At 42.1% G+C, this 17,378-nt stretch overlaps 1 protein-coding gene across 6 annotated transcripts in view; it reads right to left on the bottom strand.

The window, feature by feature from the left end:
• Window positions 1-2,100: 2,100 nt before the first annotated feature.
• Window positions 2,101-17,378, bottom strand: part of CIT (citron rho-interacting serine/threonine kinase) — a 72,939-nt gene continuing 57,661 nt past the window's right edge. For 3 of the 6 annotated variants that reach the window (XM_033001420.2, XM_033001424.2, XM_042805260.1), the window contains exons 32-47: window positions 16,219-16,356; window positions 15,761-15,941; window positions 15,461-15,552; window positions 15,054-15,158; window positions 14,009-14,178; window positions 12,945-13,025; window positions 12,599-12,734; window positions 11,230-11,369; window positions 10,306-10,398; window positions 7,932-8,040; window positions 7,679-7,807; window positions 6,735-6,815; window positions 6,056-6,134; window positions 5,758-5,940; window positions 4,573-4,906; window positions 2,101-4,084 (exon numbers count right to left, since the gene is read on the bottom strand). In XM_033001420.2, the coding sequence (XP_032857311.2) occupies window positions 4,061-4,084; window positions 4,573-4,906; window positions 5,758-5,940; window positions 6,056-6,134; window positions 6,735-6,815; window positions 7,679-7,807; window positions 7,932-8,040; window positions 10,306-10,398; window positions 11,230-11,369; window positions 12,599-12,734; window positions 12,945-13,025; window positions 14,009-14,178; window positions 15,054-15,158; window positions 15,461-15,552; window positions 15,761-15,941; window positions 16,219-16,356 (2,075 nt within the window). In that variant the 3' untranslated portion in view covers window positions 2,101-4,060. The remainder of the gene's footprint in view (window positions 4,085-4,572; window positions 4,907-5,757; window positions 5,941-6,055; window positions 6,135-6,734; window positions 6,816-7,678; window positions 7,808-7,931; window positions 8,041-10,305; window positions 10,399-11,229; window positions 11,370-12,598; window positions 12,735-12,944; window positions 13,026-14,008; window positions 14,179-15,053; window positions 15,159-15,460; window positions 15,553-15,760; window positions 15,942-16,218; window positions 16,357-17,378) is intronic. The other 3 variants (XM_033001422.2, XM_033001423.2, XM_033001425.2) reach the window with 1 other exon arrangement.

The raw sequence follows: 17,378 nt of genomic DNA, 5'->3' as shown, positions 1-17,378 counted from the left end.
CAGTTGCAAAACAAATTTTTCACAAGTCGGAGACTAAAGCAGCTGAAACTTTGAGAAATGAAGAACAGAAAGGAAGGTGAAAGTGCAAGGCTGACATAAGTATTTATGGACTGGGCCTCATTAGTTGTTGCTAAGCTTTGGGGATTTTATTATATTTTTTTTTCCAATTACATATACGCATGACTCACTCCAGGCTGCTCATCAGTGCCGTGCGGTAGAACCACAGGACAGAACCAATTATTTTATAGAAAGCTTTTTTTTTTTCATTTGCAGCCTATAGCCGTGTCTCGGCTAGCAGAGCGCTTGGTGCATGGGCTGCAGCTGGCGCTGCACCAGTCGCCTTTGCAGCCCCAGAAAGGGTTTGCTTTGCATCAGAAACCGGGCTGAGGGGCCCGGACTTTGTGCCCGGCGAGCGACTTTGTCCCAGGGAGTGGCGATGCCGGGATCACCCCCGCCTGCCGCCGCCCCAGGCCCCGGGTGCTCCCTGGCACCTCCCGCAGCCGCACGCTCCCTCCAGGTGAGCCCCGGCCCCCCCCCTCCACAGGATGGTGGGAGGGGTAGGCTGGTGGGTTTGGGGTTTGCTTTGAGGGGTCTTTTGTTGTTGTGTTTTTTTTTTTTTCCTATGTTGTTTTCTGCGTGACAGGTGAATGAATTCGATCAATCACACTGTGTTGTTCCCTTACTGCAACGGGATGAATCAAATCCCTCCCAAGGCAGAAGCTGGATCAAGAGTTGGATTTATTAGCTCACGCACATTCCCCACCCACAGCTCAGTCTGTGCTGTTATGTTTATTCTTGGCTGTTGCTAGGAGAGCACTTTTTTTAAGGTAGGTGCAGAGACTTTTGTTATAGTCATTTTTGGGACTCTTGAGTAAGCCATTACATTCTGTGTCTACAGCACCAATAACGAGTGCCCTGCCCTCCCCAACCCCTTAAATATCAGCAGAGCGTGGGGTACTCAAGCTGACAGTGGATTTCTGCAGGGTTCTTGGTAATCAAAAGGCTCAATAAATAATTTTTTTTTTACTCCACCAGTTTCTGGATTATTTTAGTTTTGTTACAATTCTGATCATGCATCATAGGACTGCAACAATGAGCTTTAAGTAAGTATTCTTTGTGCACAATAAAATAAAGTAACAATTAACAAGTTAGCATTTCATCATATACATCAGATAGTAGGCACAATAGATAAATCAAGCAGCTTGATTTTTATGTAGAGCATTTTCATGAAGAATGTCATGTAGACCAAAATGTAAGTAACCCACCCCCACACCCTCCACCAAGCCCTTTACTGGGGGTAAGGGGGTGGTTATGTGCACAGAACCAAAAACACTGAACAGTAGGAGGACAAATTAAGTTACTGTAGGCAGCAGTGTGAATATTAAAAACCTCTTCCTGTGAAAGAATACTTCAGACCCTGTAAAAACTGGTTCAGTTAAAAATAGATGTATTTACATTTAAGTCTGATCTAGCAAGTTTTCCCAGCAGGTGTAAGTTAAGATGTACAGTAACTCTGCAGGTTGTACTCAATCTGACTTGATTTGTGAACGTTTGTTTGTTTGTTTTTGTGTTTTTTGTTTTTGTTTTTTTTTTAAGTTGCAGCTATTAGGCCTTAAAGCACCAGCATATTACAGCAGTGGGATGAGTAACTGTCTCCATCCGCTTTGCTACCAGTACATTGCTGGGATAAATCCCAAACCTGTCCTTAGATCACACTATTGTTAATTAAGATGGTTTTTCCAGCTCAAGATGTGTGGGTCACTTACCAGGGCGAGATTGCTTTCCCAGATACTCACACGTGTTTTATCCATAGCACTAGTGCGGTAGGTGAGGGCAGAATTTAGCTGTCGGTGTTTGCAGCTGACTGCTGCTCTAGTCAAAGATTTGGACTGTTTCAGTTCATACGAACATGCTTTGCTTTTGTGAAGCCACTTGTGCTACTTGTTCAGGGAATAACTATTAAAACGCTAGAGAGTGTCGAGTTCAGCTCTTTGGTAAGCTCTGGCACCTGCCGATTACACGGCCTCTAGCGCTGGGTGCAAGGGGAGGATGGCTCAGTGTTACTCTATAGAGAAGGAAGCGTTCATTTCACCATGCCAGTCAAGATAGTTATTTGTTTTATTTGGTTATTGTTCAACAACAAAGTTCAATACTTTCCAGGTGGAGCTTTGAACTGTCCCTCTGGTTCCCTCCCTTGTCAATAATAAAAAGGTAATGAAGAAAAATCCTGTACTTTTAGAGACCTAAAACCTCATTTATGCTAACAAGCTTCAATTGCAATTTAATGTTACAATATTTCTTCATGGGAGCGAGGAGGACTAAGCTGAGGCCCCTCCAGTGTCTGAAGATGGCTGTCCACAACCACCATTAAAACAAAAAGCTAGTGTTGAAAAATGCACAGTTTACAATAAAAAAGTAGAAACCAATTCAATTCCCTTTTGTTACGAATATAAAGTTTCTTGTAAATATGTACAGTCCTTTGAGCTATTTCTATAGCAGGAAGCATTTCACGAACAAGACACAAGATATACACTTTCAGGACTCAACAAGCCCATTTCTGAGGTCTCGAAGATCTTCCATGAGATGCAAAGATTTAAAGACTGATCTCAGTGACTCTTCAAAATATTCAGACCAGGAGACAAAAACTTTCAGCAAGTTTCCTGCCAAATCATCTGACCTAAAATAACCCAACAGACAAGAGAACAGAATACAATATTCATGGAACTCGCCAAAGGACACTGACAAGGCATTTGAATTTTTATGGGTTTCTAGAACAGGTTAGCACAGGCTTGCAAGGGACTAGCGGAAGTTTAAGAGTGTGGCCAAGGAAAGATTGGATGCAGTTTTGCTCTTTCCAGTTGTAAAGAACATGGTTGTTCACTTAGAATGTTGCTATTGCAGATCGAATGGTCAAAACCTGCTTTGAAAATCATTTGCTCTCTGCTTCATGTTCACAGCAAAAGAGAATAGAAAGCAATAAATTGGTTGGAGGTTAGATACGCAGAAGCAAAGGCGAAGGTGTGTTCAGTAACCGCTAAAGCTGTTCACTGTGAGTATCCTCTTGTGCCAGGACATTTGGTTCTTATTGTACGACAAGTTACAGATCACAGGAGGAGCCAGCCCTGGGCTGCTCTTCTCTGGGCAACGTGAGACTGTCGGGACTACCGTGTCATTTCTGAAGGGACCACGGTCAATGCTGAGAGGAGAACACAAGTGTGACTGTAATTCTTGTCATAGAATAAGGCTTGGTAACTCTTCATTGCCAAATTTCCAGAGTAATTAACGGTTATTTTGCAGCGTAATCTAAAGGTTTCAGATAATTTACAAGTGAGGTACAATACACTACTCAGCAAAGCAACCTAAAAGGAGAGAGCAGCCAGTGATGGTGCAGCAGCATGCAGTGAACTGTCATGCAGAAGACCTGGATAAAGTCTTACACCCCAGTAGCTTATAGGTAACGCACTTTGTCTCAGGGCCGGGCACATGGGGTCGTTTAAAGCAGGGTCCTTCCCTCCCCATCAGAGCTGCTCTAGAGCAATTTTAGTGAGAACAAAATAACTTTCAGAAGTGGCAGGTGAACAGACTACTCAGAAGTAATTTTTCTCGTGTTCTGTAGAGAATATCCAATCACACCTTCTATCGAAAGACTCACTCACCTTGGCCCTTCTGTTTCCAGGCCATCAGGAATTCCTAGCACGTCTCAGAACTACAATCAATTATCTGCAAAGGGGTGCTAACCACATTGAAGACCTGGGGTGGGACTAGTCCCGTTTAATTTCCTTGATGAACTACTAGGGACTAAAGTGAATACAAAAAGTTCATGAACTGCTTGAAAGAGTAACAGTAGTACAAAGTGCAAAAACAGGAGTGCAGGAAAGTGCAGAGAAATTAACTGAGATGCGAACAATCTTCAAAAGCGTCACGTCTCCCGATGCGGAGCGAGCTTGTGCCCAGGAATGCTCTTTTGGTAACTGGGCAGCAGACATATGGAGTGCATATACTCAGTATATTTCCTTTTTTTTCCTGCAGGTCAAGATGAGTAACTTTGTCTAGCTGAGACTTACACTGAAGACTGGTCCCAGACCTGGCAGGGAAATAAAATGACAGTTACAAGTCACACTTGTTTTTCTCACAGACGCAGGGGTGCCAGCAGCAGTACATCACCTAACTCCCGCTGAGCGAGCGCGGTGTGCCTGCTTGCTTCTAGGTGGCATCATTCTTAAACCACTGACCAAGGCAAGCACTATCAGCATCACTCTGAACACAGCAGGCTCCCACGTGCCTTTCTCCAGACACTGTCCCCCCTCAAACCCTCCGTAACTTGATTTCTGTTGGTAAACGCACCCTTGCTTTCAGACCTGGAGGACTTTAGCCTGTTCCAGAGTCAAGCTGCTTTTGCAGTTACAGAACTAGCGCGAGGGAGGGTGAGTTACACCACATGCTCTGTTTTAATAGAATTCAAGGCGAGGGCAGGGGGGTGGGATTTGATTTGCTCTTTTGTACTCTGCAGTACCACCAGCCCTTCCATACCTTTTCCCAAGAACAGAAAAGTTCTCCAGGCTCCTGCCTTACCTTATTGACTTGAGCAAGAGGAGTTCTGGCTCCACTCACAGGCATTCGTCCTCGGCTGCTCTCGTCAAACAGTCTCCCAGGGGACCTCTCTCTGCGGGTGCTCAGAAGCCGGCCGGGAGATTTCTCCCTCTCCAGTGGTCGCCCAGGTGACTTGTCCCTCCGCAGCTCCGTCCTCCCCTCGCGGTACCGGTGTGGTGTGCTTGGTTCTCGAGGGTGGCTTGGACCTTCCGGGGGTCCCGGGCTTGACGCTACCCGCTTGGTTATGTGCTCGTTGTATGTGGGCGGACCTCTCTTGTTAGGACTACTGTCATTCAAAAATAATGGACGCGAACAGCTGAGCAACAAAAACTTCACGTTACATTTTCTTTTAGAAAAAAAAATGTAACTTCCCCCAAACACCCAGCAGTGTTTAGGTGAAAAAGCATCAGACCTTTCTGAGCCAAGATGAAAAGTGCAAAGGTATTCTGACAGCTGAGTATATGTCACATTAGCCACGCCAGTGAAGTGCCTTAATTGCTAATGTCAGTCATGCCTAGGTAACAGGCCACAGAAGTACATGTTTTCGTTTACTTCAGTAGTATGCTTTTCCACGTAAAAGCACGCTGAAATTTGATACACGCTTTTTCACATAAAAAATTTTCAGTAGGATGTTAAGGCTGAGCCACAAGCCTCCATTTCAGTTTCCGATGCACAGTGGCACTATCAACCCCAGCTTTTATTCACCTCTGAAGTATTGCTGTTCTGCTGAGCAGAACAAGATCATATCACACCTTCCCGACGCAGTCTCCCTAAAGCATACTCATTATTTAAGAGGAAGGGGCTCTTGCTTTAGAGTTTCTTAATGTCAAAGTTTAGTGTCATATCCATAGCATCTCAGCTCACCGAGCTTTGAAGTCACAGCTCTATCACAACATAGAAGTAAACCAGCTGAAGATCACAAAAGTATTCATGGAGGACATTACCCACATATTCCCACATACAGAATTAATGTTTCTTTGCCTTATGGATTTTAGAACATGAGTGACTCGACTCCTTGTTCCATTCCAGCATCACGGTGACCGGCTAACGCCAGCCTCCATCTCAGGGTGGCACACGGGCAGCCCACAGCACTGGGGGGAAAAGCCACCTGGAGCAAAGTTTGCTCACGAGGCACACAGGGACCCCAACACACAGACTTCATCGTACCTGCGTGTAGCAGAAGATCCTCTGTGGTGCTGCTCATTGTTGGTCTCTTTCACTAGATTGCCCTTACAGCAAATCACCCTTAATTTGTCTTGGTAGGAGGAGGCCAAGTAGATAGCTCCAGATGAAATTGCAGGCCCTAGGTACCGTGGATTTGGTATCTCCAGGTGGGCTCGTGCAGGAGTTCTGGGTAATATTGCAGGAAAAAGTCTTTACAATGATGACACTGTACCTTTTCCTGGCAAGTACACATATTCTTGCAGCACATGCTGCTCAAAGTAATGAAAAGAGAACAACTTACCCGAGAGAAGCTCGTGCCTGAATCTCAATCACTTCAAGGGAATTGAAGTGGGTCACAAACAGATAAGGCTCCCTGTAGGCTGAAGGAAAAACACAAAATAAAATTCTCTATTAAAAACTTCTAAAAAGCATCAGAGAGCACAACAGAGCTCCCCAGACCCTTGGGAAAACTACAGGAATATATTTTCTGTAATAAGATGTAGACACTATTACTAAGTAGGGAGATGCAAGCTTAAAGGATTGTTGCTTTGAAACTATCTGTATCTCAAGAATTTTACTAACCAAAGTATCGTGAAAAAGGCATTAAAACCAGATTATTAACAGAACAAAATCCCATTAGGTGGTGCAAACAGCCTGAGGGAACCACACCAGCATTATGTATTCTCGACTATTTCAGAAACTTCCAAGCATCATTAAAAATTCCACTAGCCAGTTCAATCACATCAGACTAGGAACATTAAGGAAACACAACTTTGGTTTAGTTTTCCTCAAATTGTTTATACTTCAGAAGGTTTGCCATTTGGATTTATCCTAAATCACGGCGAAATCTCCATAGTTTCTGTGAGAATTGGAAGAGGGAAGAGGAAACAAAAGTGCTGAGTGAAGAATACCTGTCCCACAAGGATGCTTCCCGGTTTCACTAGTTTCCATAATCCAAGCAAATGTCCCTCAACACCTACCAAAAGCTAAGGGCAAGCGATTCCATTTCAGGTCATCTGTCCTACTGCGTCTTCCATAGGAATCCACAAAGACACCAAACTCTGCCAAAAAAAGTCATGTCATGTCATGAGCATGCGCCTGAATTTGATTCATTTAATTTTGAAAGGACTAAGGCAACTGACCCTCAGCTTTTTAGCAGGGACAGGGTGTTTACTATCTTGCGTACCCTTGAGTGCTGTGAATTACTCTGACACTGAACTGGCCCGAGGTGGAAGTACTTTCAGTACCAAAAGGTACTGCAATTCTAGATCTCCCTATACCGGTTAAGGTAAGGTTATTATTTAATCTACAGCTGGGAAGACTGTGAGACTCCTACTGTTACTCACACAAAATTACTGCTAGTGGGCTATTGACTTCTTGTGCATTTCCATGACACTACCCTAGTGGGCCAACAAAAGCAGCTATATGAAAAAATAACACCCTCTTATTTCATCACAAAATTAAAGAGTCTCATCTGTCCATATGGAAACCAGACAGGAAAGCCAAAGTTTGAAACCCCCTTAACATTTTATTGGATTAATCAAACACCTGTTTGCACTGAACATTGACTACAAACCCTTCACCCTTCCCTTCAGGCCCAGAGGCCTACGCGTGGCAAGTGACCCACAGGCATGGAAAACTTTTAAGCCAGAAGCCAGCTGCCCACAAGCACCTCAGCAGGCTGGATCAGGAAGTGCTGGTTTAGTGCCAATGCCCTGTGCACCTTCTTACTGTTTAAACCACCAGCCACAACTCTTCCAGGGCTTTTAGATTCACAGTCCTCAACAGCTCTTCGTTACCAGGCACTAGAAAGTCAACTCTGTTCAGGTTTTCTTTACAGCAGTACCGAGACACCTCCTGACAGTTCATGAACCAAAGAGAGCAGCTGTAGTGCAACAACTGCACGACGATACCGCACACTTACCATGAAAACACAGCAGGTACTCCTCCCTCTGCCCCGTTGGATTCACTTGGATGATACTGACTGGAAAACTGTTAGTGGAAGCAGCAAACACAGCAGAGGCCAAAGTGTGGTCATTTTTATCCAGAAACTCTGCAAAGAGAATGGAGAAAACCAGCTTGGTCAGCACCAACATTTTTGCTAAATTGCTTTAGAAAAGCCCCAACAAAAGAATCTGTGGAGCCACTTGGTGTGTTCCTCAGGAAACATCTCCTACCTTCCAGTGTATACTGCTTCATCTCAATTTCGTAGAACTTGTTGGTGCCAATGATGATGCTGTAGGTGGTCAAATGGATGCAGCTGCAAGGCTCAGAGGTTTCGATCTCCTGGAAAAGAAAGTATGGATTGATATTAGTTCCCTATGAAGGTTTACAGATAGTGCTTATTCTAGAAATGATATATTGCCACATTTATCATTATAAAAGGGAGGGACAGCAACCTCAAAGTCGCTAACAGTCTCCCAAAAGCATATGGAAAAGTACTCTAGCTGGAAGTTTTGTTTTGTTGGAAGTGATACTTGCTTGAATATAGACTTGCATACCAACTCAACTCCAGGTGCTAAACCTAGTAAGAACCTCTTCCTTTTGGAGGAACACGCTATTCTGGAAGACATTCTTCTGCTTTGCAGCTCAGTTTTCTGGAGCAGTAGGGAGTGGCTCCCTACTTACAACAGGTCCCAGTCACGCCAATGACTGCATGTCTTGAGAATCTTTGGAGGCCACATAAGAGCAGGACTGAGCAGTGAGGGTTGAATGCCAGACTTGCCTCTAGGAACCGTATCAGTCAGATCTGCCCCAGCTCTGGAGTAGCTGTGCTAGAGCAATCACTCCCTAGCCTGGAAGTCACCAGGAATCCGGGCAGCTGCTAGACAGGCAGACAGACGATCCTAAAGACAACGGCAGCAGGACTGACTGACCCCAGTCAAGTCCCAAACTCTTCACAACCCGCACAGCAAAACTCTTGTCAGTAGGCCTGTCCCTCACTGGGATTCTCCCAACAGAAAGAATCAGCTCACTAAAGCATCTCTGCTGTTAACGCTTAACAAGTTAGCTTGATGGCTCCTTAAGCAAAAGGCAGACAAACACACACAATCTCCCTTCCTTCTTTGTACAACATAATACACACATGTTGTCCACCAAGATCTGCACTGTGATTGAACAGCTAGGATAGCTCTGCAGGTTAGCCTGACAACACACAGATCCCGAGATCTTCTGAGGACAAGATTCCTTGCATAATTCCTAGTTTATCGGAAATTTAGTTGGCAGAACAGAAGACCATATTCTGGGCTTGCTGCCATCTTGTTAGGATCTAAATTCAGTTGTTTGAATTAGTGAAAGTAAGGAAAACTTGCCTTCTAAAACATGCCTTTGCACGTTTTGCACATAAGCCCTTGTCAAGGCACTTGGCACTACGGAGGTGAATGGCAGCAGGAACAGAGGACGGTGACTGTACATCTACAGTGTTTCCTGCTGGCTGCTGCTCCACTGTGAGCAAGAGTTGATACCAGCTACACTGCTTGTAGATGTTCCAGGTTTGCTGGCATCCACACTGTTTGTGCCAAGACCTCCATCAAATGTGTTTTTTCTTCCAAGGAGGCCAGCATTTGAGTTACTGTGCTGACTGTGCTTCCTTACAGCGGTGCCAGTGCAGCACTCAGTGGGGATAAAAGCATCCGTCAAGCTGTAAATTGAACTGGTGCCTTCAAAGTAACCTGCAGAAGCTCACAGGGATATGTGGTTTGACCTGAACATCCCTTAATCTGCGAGTTGGAGAGGACACGAGCTTCTGGGTACCAGCCCATTTCAAGGCAGGAAGTGTTTAAACACTTTGTTCTGGATGTGTATGAGCATATAAAACTTATTCATGACAATTCATTGGACTTTGAGAGGAATAGTGGGTTAGATGCTTGGAGTATTATTTGCCTGCAACTGGCTGTCTGAAGAAGAGTTGCAATAGTTCTGCTTTCCATACGCCTGGCATGGCAGAATGAAGCAGTATGTGTACCAGCACCAGTGCTGCCGGCAGACAGGGTGCCAGGCAGAGGAGGCACACACACAGCCGCGCGACATCCAGACATTACTGCCTCCTTTGCTGGCCAGGAGAAAGAACACGTATGTCGGGGTAAGTATGGGAAACAGCTGCCTATCCTGTGATGGAATAATACCAAATACCCTTTGATTTTCACTGGTACAGTAAACAAGTTCAGATACCCATTGCTTCTTTAATTGCAAAGAAGAGATAAGTCATTTGTCATGGATTTCTCCAAAGACAACAGAGGTGAGGGAACACTGCTGAATAATTAAGAAAAAAGCCTTTTTCGGGTAAATAAGCGAGGGTATGATTACAGCTGAGTCCAGTACCTCAAAAAAAATCACCGTTCTGTTCTGCATCGCTCCAAATATGCCAACTCTTATTAAAGGAAATTGCTGCCTACTCCAATTTTAGTCAGCGCACGTTGCAATTTGTTATCATTTTAGCTGGCAAACAAATGTTCTTAGGCACGCAAAGAGGTTTAAGATGTTTGCTCCAAAGCAAAGTCTTAGTGCAATATATGAATGGCCTTAGGTACTGAAGGGAATTACTAAGCTTACCTTTCTGATGCAGAACTTGCTCAAGCTCTCATTGTATCGCAGAACCACCACTTTACTGGGCATGGCTGCACAGATACAAAGACCATTCTCAACCTGTAAGGATGGTAATATAGAGTAAATTCTAAGCATGTGAAGCAGATCCGAGCACCTCCTGCCACAAAAAGAACTTTGCAGATATAAGCAAGTACATTTTTAATAGGGTAGTTACTGTGAATTAGTGAAATAATGAAAAGCTTCTTCACATTCTCAAAAAAGAACATGAATTTGAACTGCTTCTATGATTTATGCTTGAAAGAAGTTAAGAAAAATTTAGGTTTTCCACAGAAAACTGCTTCATTGAAGGGGATAAGAAATTCAAATTGGTTGGATCTAACTTTTAACCACTTAAACTGTTACCTTAACTATCACTTTGAAATGAATGATGTTCAGTTTGCTAGCAAAGTAGTCCACAGAAGTAACTGTTAATGAGCATTCTTGCTGTGGCTAAATGTTCTGTACTAAAACCGGGAATTAATGTACATATCAAGAGTTACCAGTGACACAAACACCTAGGTGAATTTGTGACCTGGAAACTGTTATGTGATATTCAAGAACAAATGGTGGATGGAATTCACTAATTATAAATCTCAAAACTGAGGGAGGCAGTTATACTATGCTATGCTGTATTTTTTACAATGCAGCAGTTTAGGCTATACCGTCATGCCATCCTGGCTGAACTTATTCATAGGAGCAGTAAATTCTCCCTACTGCCTCCAGCTCAGCTTCTCTTCAGCCCCTATACTCTTCTTATTTGAAGAAAAATATTTAAAACAATAATATAGAAGTTGGATTTCTTGCCAGTAAAATAAAGATGCTGATTTGATTAACATTAAACTCAGTGCAGTCTAAAGAGTGGTCTAGGGCCACAAGGGAGTTGTACCCTACCTTGCCAGCAGCAAAAAGGTGACATCCTTTGACAGCCTCAAAGACATTTGGTGAGATATCAGGCTGGGCTGGGAGGTGAGACTGAGCTAGAGATTGCTTCACTTTCTTTACATCAACAAGACACAGAGCCCTTTCTTCTCCTGGAAACAAAAACGGTTACATTTCGTCAAGGGAAAAGTCCCTATTCTCTACAAAAGTCTGTTCTGTTACCTAAGCAGCATCTTATCGTTACAGGCTGTTACTGTGGTAACAGTCACAATGTACCATGTAGAATTAATTCCATATTATTCCTATGAAAAGTGAAACAGAAAACTTACAAAAATCCAACCACACAACAGGCAGTAAATCCGATGGGAGAACAACCATCCTCTCTGTGGATTGTTAGTGTTGCTAAGGTCTAATAGATCACAATGAGAGTGGCTTCATTAGGACACTTCAAAATTAGCTACGAAGTTTTTTATTTACCCTTCAGAACTTCTTAAAGTAAAAGGTGCTTTAGCTCTCTCTGCCAACAGAACCAACAATGAATTTCCAAGAAGTGCCCTAATAATCTGCATTATGGACCAAGCCCAATCCCTCTCAGAAGTCTAGCGATACAGTAACGCAGCCTTCTCCTAATTTTGTGTGAGGTTTTCTTTTTCCATTTGCTTTTTTCTCTACCACCTTGAAACAAACAAAGCACAGACATCTTAAATCTTTACAAGGTGAAAAATGCAGAACAAACAGAACAAGAGAGATAATCTGTTTTTCATTCCCTACAAATGTCATAGAGACACTTGATAATTTGGGCTTTCAGATGAAGATACGCCCTAACGTTCAGCATGCCTACATCAGTGTAGGAAGGATTATCTCTGGAAAACCACAGATGGAGATTAAAGCTGGTGTTCCTTTCATAAAGGAATCTTAAACAAACCATGAAAAAGCCCCGGTTTTGTTACATGGGTTAGTGTTTAAAGGAAGAGAGGTTAAAGAGCTGTTGGCCCTAAGCCACAGTGATCGCATCGTGGTCCTCAAATAGTTAACTAAGTTAAAAAGAAAGGTTATGTAATGATTAGAAAGAGATATGCTCACTGATGCTATCAATACTTTTTAAGTTGAACTTAAAATGACAACTAACCCCTAAGTTATTTTGTCTCTGGTTCTTCCCTCCCTCAGCTTTGGAAACTGAGAAATCATTTTCTCGTGAAGGTTTAACTGAGCCTCCATTCACATACTCATTTCCAAGCAAGCCTCAGACAATACCGTGTCAACCACATTGATTCCTAACAATAGTCTGATAAAAAAAAAAAAAGAAAAGAAAAAAAAAAGCCTGTAAGCCTTTGCTTTGGCAAGGCAGTTGCAGGACAAATGGTAACACGTGTCCCCCTACCTGCTATCATGAGCAGCTTCTCCAGATCCTTGATGAGGTGAATTTGGAAGACAGCACCCATTCCTGGGATGTGCGTTAAGGAATTCTTCAGTACATTCAGGGCATAGAGACCTTCTTCTGCACCCACCAGTACTACCTACCGTGACAACAGGAAAAAAGTAGAAATAGCACTACATGAGGAGAACAAGGAATACTCCAAGAGCAAACTTGGACGATACTGTTTACCAGTGAGGAGAAAAAACAAACCGACAAACAAGTCTATGATTACACATATTGCCATTAAGATATCATTTCCATGAATAAAATATCCAATACTTGGAAAGGCCCAAGTGAACATTATCATTACCTGGTCACTGAAGGGCATTGTGCAATTTATATCTAAACGGTCTTCACCCTCTAGCTTCAGCAGGGAGTTTCCAAGCAATTTCTGCAAATGACAAAAAGATTTTTTTTCTTTTTGAGTTAATCTTTATCTCTTTCTCTATTAGCATTTTAACAATGTAAGGTCATATTTTCAGACAGGCAAAAAACTTGGCACAGATTTCTTTTTCTCAGAGAACTAAAGTTGCAGGGATACCTCCTACAAATGAATTAGTAAACTTTTATCTACCTGAAACTCGTTAGGCTAACTGATCAGAATGAACCTAAACTCAGACAGAACCTATTGTTGTCCCTGTCCTTTCCATTTCCCCCAATCTTCTGCAGTGGAGCAGTGAAATTTTCCTAGGAGGATTAAAAGAAGTCCAAATGTTGGTGGGAGCATGTATTCCTCTCAGAGACAAAAGGAATGCTAGCATAAGAGATGATTTCCTGCTAGTCAGATATCCCCTGCCTCCAGGGCTAATCTTCTAATATGCAATGCCATAGAATCAAATCTCCCTTTATCAGAAAACAGAGTTATCAGCGTAACAATGATGAAAAAAGCTTTCAAAAACTAAACCGAATCAATTTAACCTCTTATTCTTATCAGGAATAAACACACACGTCCCCCCCCAGCCCAAGAAACAAAAAAAACCCCATCTCCATAACAATAGGCGAGGAGGGAGCTTTTTACTTCTTTCTCTATTTCTCTCTTTCTTTCTTTCAAGGTTTGGTCATTCCATGTGGTACCTTATGAGATTGGATTTAAGCAATGTCCTAGCTGCTCTTTCTTCCTTTTCTGTTTGTTGGAATTAGAGATATAATTTTGGGATCCTCTGAGTACACTCCTCAAGTATAAAGAACGGTATTGTAACATAAAGTATCAGTCTCACGATGAGCTAGTTCCTGGTACTCACACTGTACAGTGTAATGCAGAAGTAATAACTTACCTTCAGTTAAACCTCAGTACGCCAAATACCGAAAAAATATTTTTCAAAACTCTGCTCCCTCCCAGAATATTTTATTATTAAATGAAACTTTTATACTCACAGCATCAGCCTCAGCTTTTTCTCTGGAAACTCTCCCACCTGCCACTATTGATTCCAGTGCTGTGACCCAGCGCTGTTTGTCAGGGAAGCTGGGTGCTAACAGGTAGAGTGTTCTACCAGGCCAGCAAGTGGTGTGTGGATGAGACTCCAATTTTAGGATATATGGCACATCTGAGATGTTATATAGATAGAATAAGACTTAGATTAGTTTTTGGAATATTGGCAGTGGACTTAAAATCAACACCTTTCAGCCTCATTGGAGAGAAGTTGTATTTATCATGACGTGTTACCATGGCAATTTATACATAGGTTTCTCCTTTACAGGTCCTGCACAGGCTAGCTCCTTAAAGCTAAATATTAGCTGGATGTATGCAATCCATATACACAATGCTGTCTTTACTAAATAAAAATAATTTCTTGCCTTTTATTCGTAAGAGAAAGAAATTCCATTGTGAAAAAAAGTACAAAACCAGCCACTTGACTAAAGTTTTCCCTGTACTGTTCAAGAAAAATCTGTAAAAATCGGTTATGGAAACCTTTGTTTTTAACAGTCTGTATCCTTTAATGTTAAAGTCAAGACATACATAATCTTTTCATCAGTTCTATTTGATACATACAAATCAAAACATCAACATGTTTTCATAATAAGAGACTGTATACACCCCACAGTATTTCTAAGTTAATGACCTTCTGGTTAGAACACAATGGTGGCATGAATTATGACACTTCACACTTGATAGAGAGCATTGAGAGAAGAAATTTAAATAAACCGAATGCTTTTAAGTATGTTACAAAACTCTTAAAATTTACTTCCATTTGGCTTGATGATATTATTCACAGTTCAACTACCATGACAGAAGCAACAGCCTATGTGTAACTAGATCTAGATGACTGACCTATTCACCTAATTCCAATAGAGGTAACCTCAAAATTACACAGTTACACAAAGCAAGTTAAAGGGAGAAACTTCTGTTCAGCCAAACAGAATGCCAGCTGATGGCAAGCCAGATGAAATCCATTTGACCTCATCTACGTAAGATTCTCACCTGTCTTTGCTGTATTGGTAAGTTCAGTAGCTCCTACAGCTCCATGAACAGTTACATCCCCATCAGGAAGGCAGAGCTCAAATTCCTCCAGAGGCCTCTGTCCAGCTGCAGGAGAACAGGGAGAAAGATTAAGAAAGAACAAACAAGTAAGTAGCAAGAAAATAATTGTGACAGCAAAACAAAGTGGATACACACTGGATGTTTTACAGCTGAATTACTATGATATTCCAGCTAATAAATCTATTAAGGATCTAGGAAAACAACAATGTTCTTTCATTATAGAAGGTTTAGCTAAATTAGGTATGGCCACAGCAAACAGTAACAATCTTCAAGCCTCTCAACTCACCAAACAAAATCTGAAAATTAAAAAAAAAAAAAATATGTTCTTTCTAGAAATGCTAAGTTACCTTCTCTTGCTTCTGCATCATAAATGAGCACTTTCGTTCCTTCCAGGACAATATACTTCCTGTCCCAGCCCTGTTGCCCACGTTTATTATTCCTGAAAGAAATAAGCACAAGGCCATGCTGGATTTTCTGCTTGGATTCTGAATAAAACGAGCATACAACTCCTAGAAAGACAAATTTCAGTGGTAGTAAGTAACTGTAATGGGCATGTACCGATTATCACATTGTAAGAGCCAGGATAATATAAGGAACCGTTCCAGATATTTCAGCACCTGATATGGCACTAAGATACAGGTTTATACCTTGGCACTTTCATCCATCCTTCAAGACGCAGACTGCTGCTTGGCTCCTTCAGCTGCAGACCGGGAGAATTCATTTTATCCCGGCAGAATGCTTCAGAGAAGTGCGTGGCATATTCTGCTGGCAGTCCACAAGTGGCTGGCAAGCAAGTTGAGCATTTTGGGTGACACATCACCTGGCATTCTGACAAAAGGACAGAGAAAAACTTCTGTTAAAAGACAAAAAAAATCATGACACAGCTGCTCTAACTTCTAACACACAAACCCCAGCTTTTCCAAGGATCTCCTTCTACTCTAAACCATCACATGTTTTCTAATGCATAATGTTTGCACCGACTAGTTTCCAAGTCTTCATACTTAGTCCTTTCTTCAGCTTTCACCAAAAATCTGTTCGAGATGGATGATGTCTTTTCATTCTACTGTCCAGTTACACTTTGTTTATGCACACGCTCTGCTCTTACCAAGACATTTAGATGCTTGCCGTCCAAAGTGCACAGTATCCAGACACACCGCACATTTTGTTGCTCTCATATTTAGCCCCACATTAAAACGATGTGGGATATTATGATGCATTCGCTCTTTCAGGCGTCGGCTGTACTCTGGATGGGACAAAATTTATTATTGGGATGAGAACTGTGATAGGGATGAAAATTGTAGTAGGTTTTGGCATTTTAAGGCCCAAGTAATAAACAGTGACTACATATCTCTATCAAAGCCCTGCTGAACGTGGACTCTGTATTTTCTTTTGCAATCTGCACGTCTTAAGCTACATTGCCACCTCAGTAATTACCTTATACAGATGCACAGAATGTGCCGCTTGAGAACAGACTGTAGAACTGAAGTGGCTAATGTTTGGTGTAGCAAGATTACGTCAATCAAATCATCTAAATTTCAAGTCTGCACTCAGCTCCAACTCTTACAATGTGCTAAACTAATCTCTCAATTTTGCTTATAGCTAACAAACCCTTCAACACCTATACAGTTGTAATCAATACACAGCAGGCCGCCTTCATACAGCCTTCACGCGAACTGTCAGTGCCAGCATATCTTAAAGCATACCTAAGATCCCTGTTGTTTATCCTTCAAGGCATGGTCTTTTACTGATAAACATGATTCTCTTCCCTGCCCACAATCTGCCTCTGAGAACACCTTCGCGTGCCAATGTTACCCATCCTCACAGCACCTTGTGCCTCTCCAGCTATTTGTGATGGCTGGACCAGTTTGTGGGTTCTGGCTTTTTCCAGCTAAAGGCTGGAGGTATTAGTTCAGTCTCTGGGTTCGACACTCACTCTGGAATACTGGTTAACTAAGAATAAATGAGCAGAGCCCTCAATCCTTCGTTTTTTTCTGATAATCCTCTCTCGCCCATTCTCAAGGAGATGGAAGGGTTATTTTTTTTTCCTAGTTAATAGGATATTAATGTCACCGTGGACCTAGTATCTTTCTTTTACGCCTAACCGAATACCAAAAGACTTGATAGAATCTTTCTGCTCAGCAGAACAAATCTGCAATTTAGACAAGCAAAAATGTTAATGGCTAAGGAAACAGTTGTAAATCCTTTTGATCAATGCAGAGACTATTACAGAAAACTTACTTTGAAAAAAATGCTATTAAAACAATT

Source organism: Tyto alba, unplaced genomic scaffold, assembly GCF_018691265.1.
Source record: "Tyto alba isolate M040663 unplaced genomic scaffold, T.alba_DEE_v4.0 Super-Scaffold_44, whole genome shotgun sequence".
NCBI lineage: Eukaryota > Metazoa > Chordata > Aves > Strigiformes > Tytonidae > Tyto > Tyto alba.
Note: the sequence above shows the minus strand (reverse complement) of the source record. Positions and strands in the feature narration are given on the sequence as shown.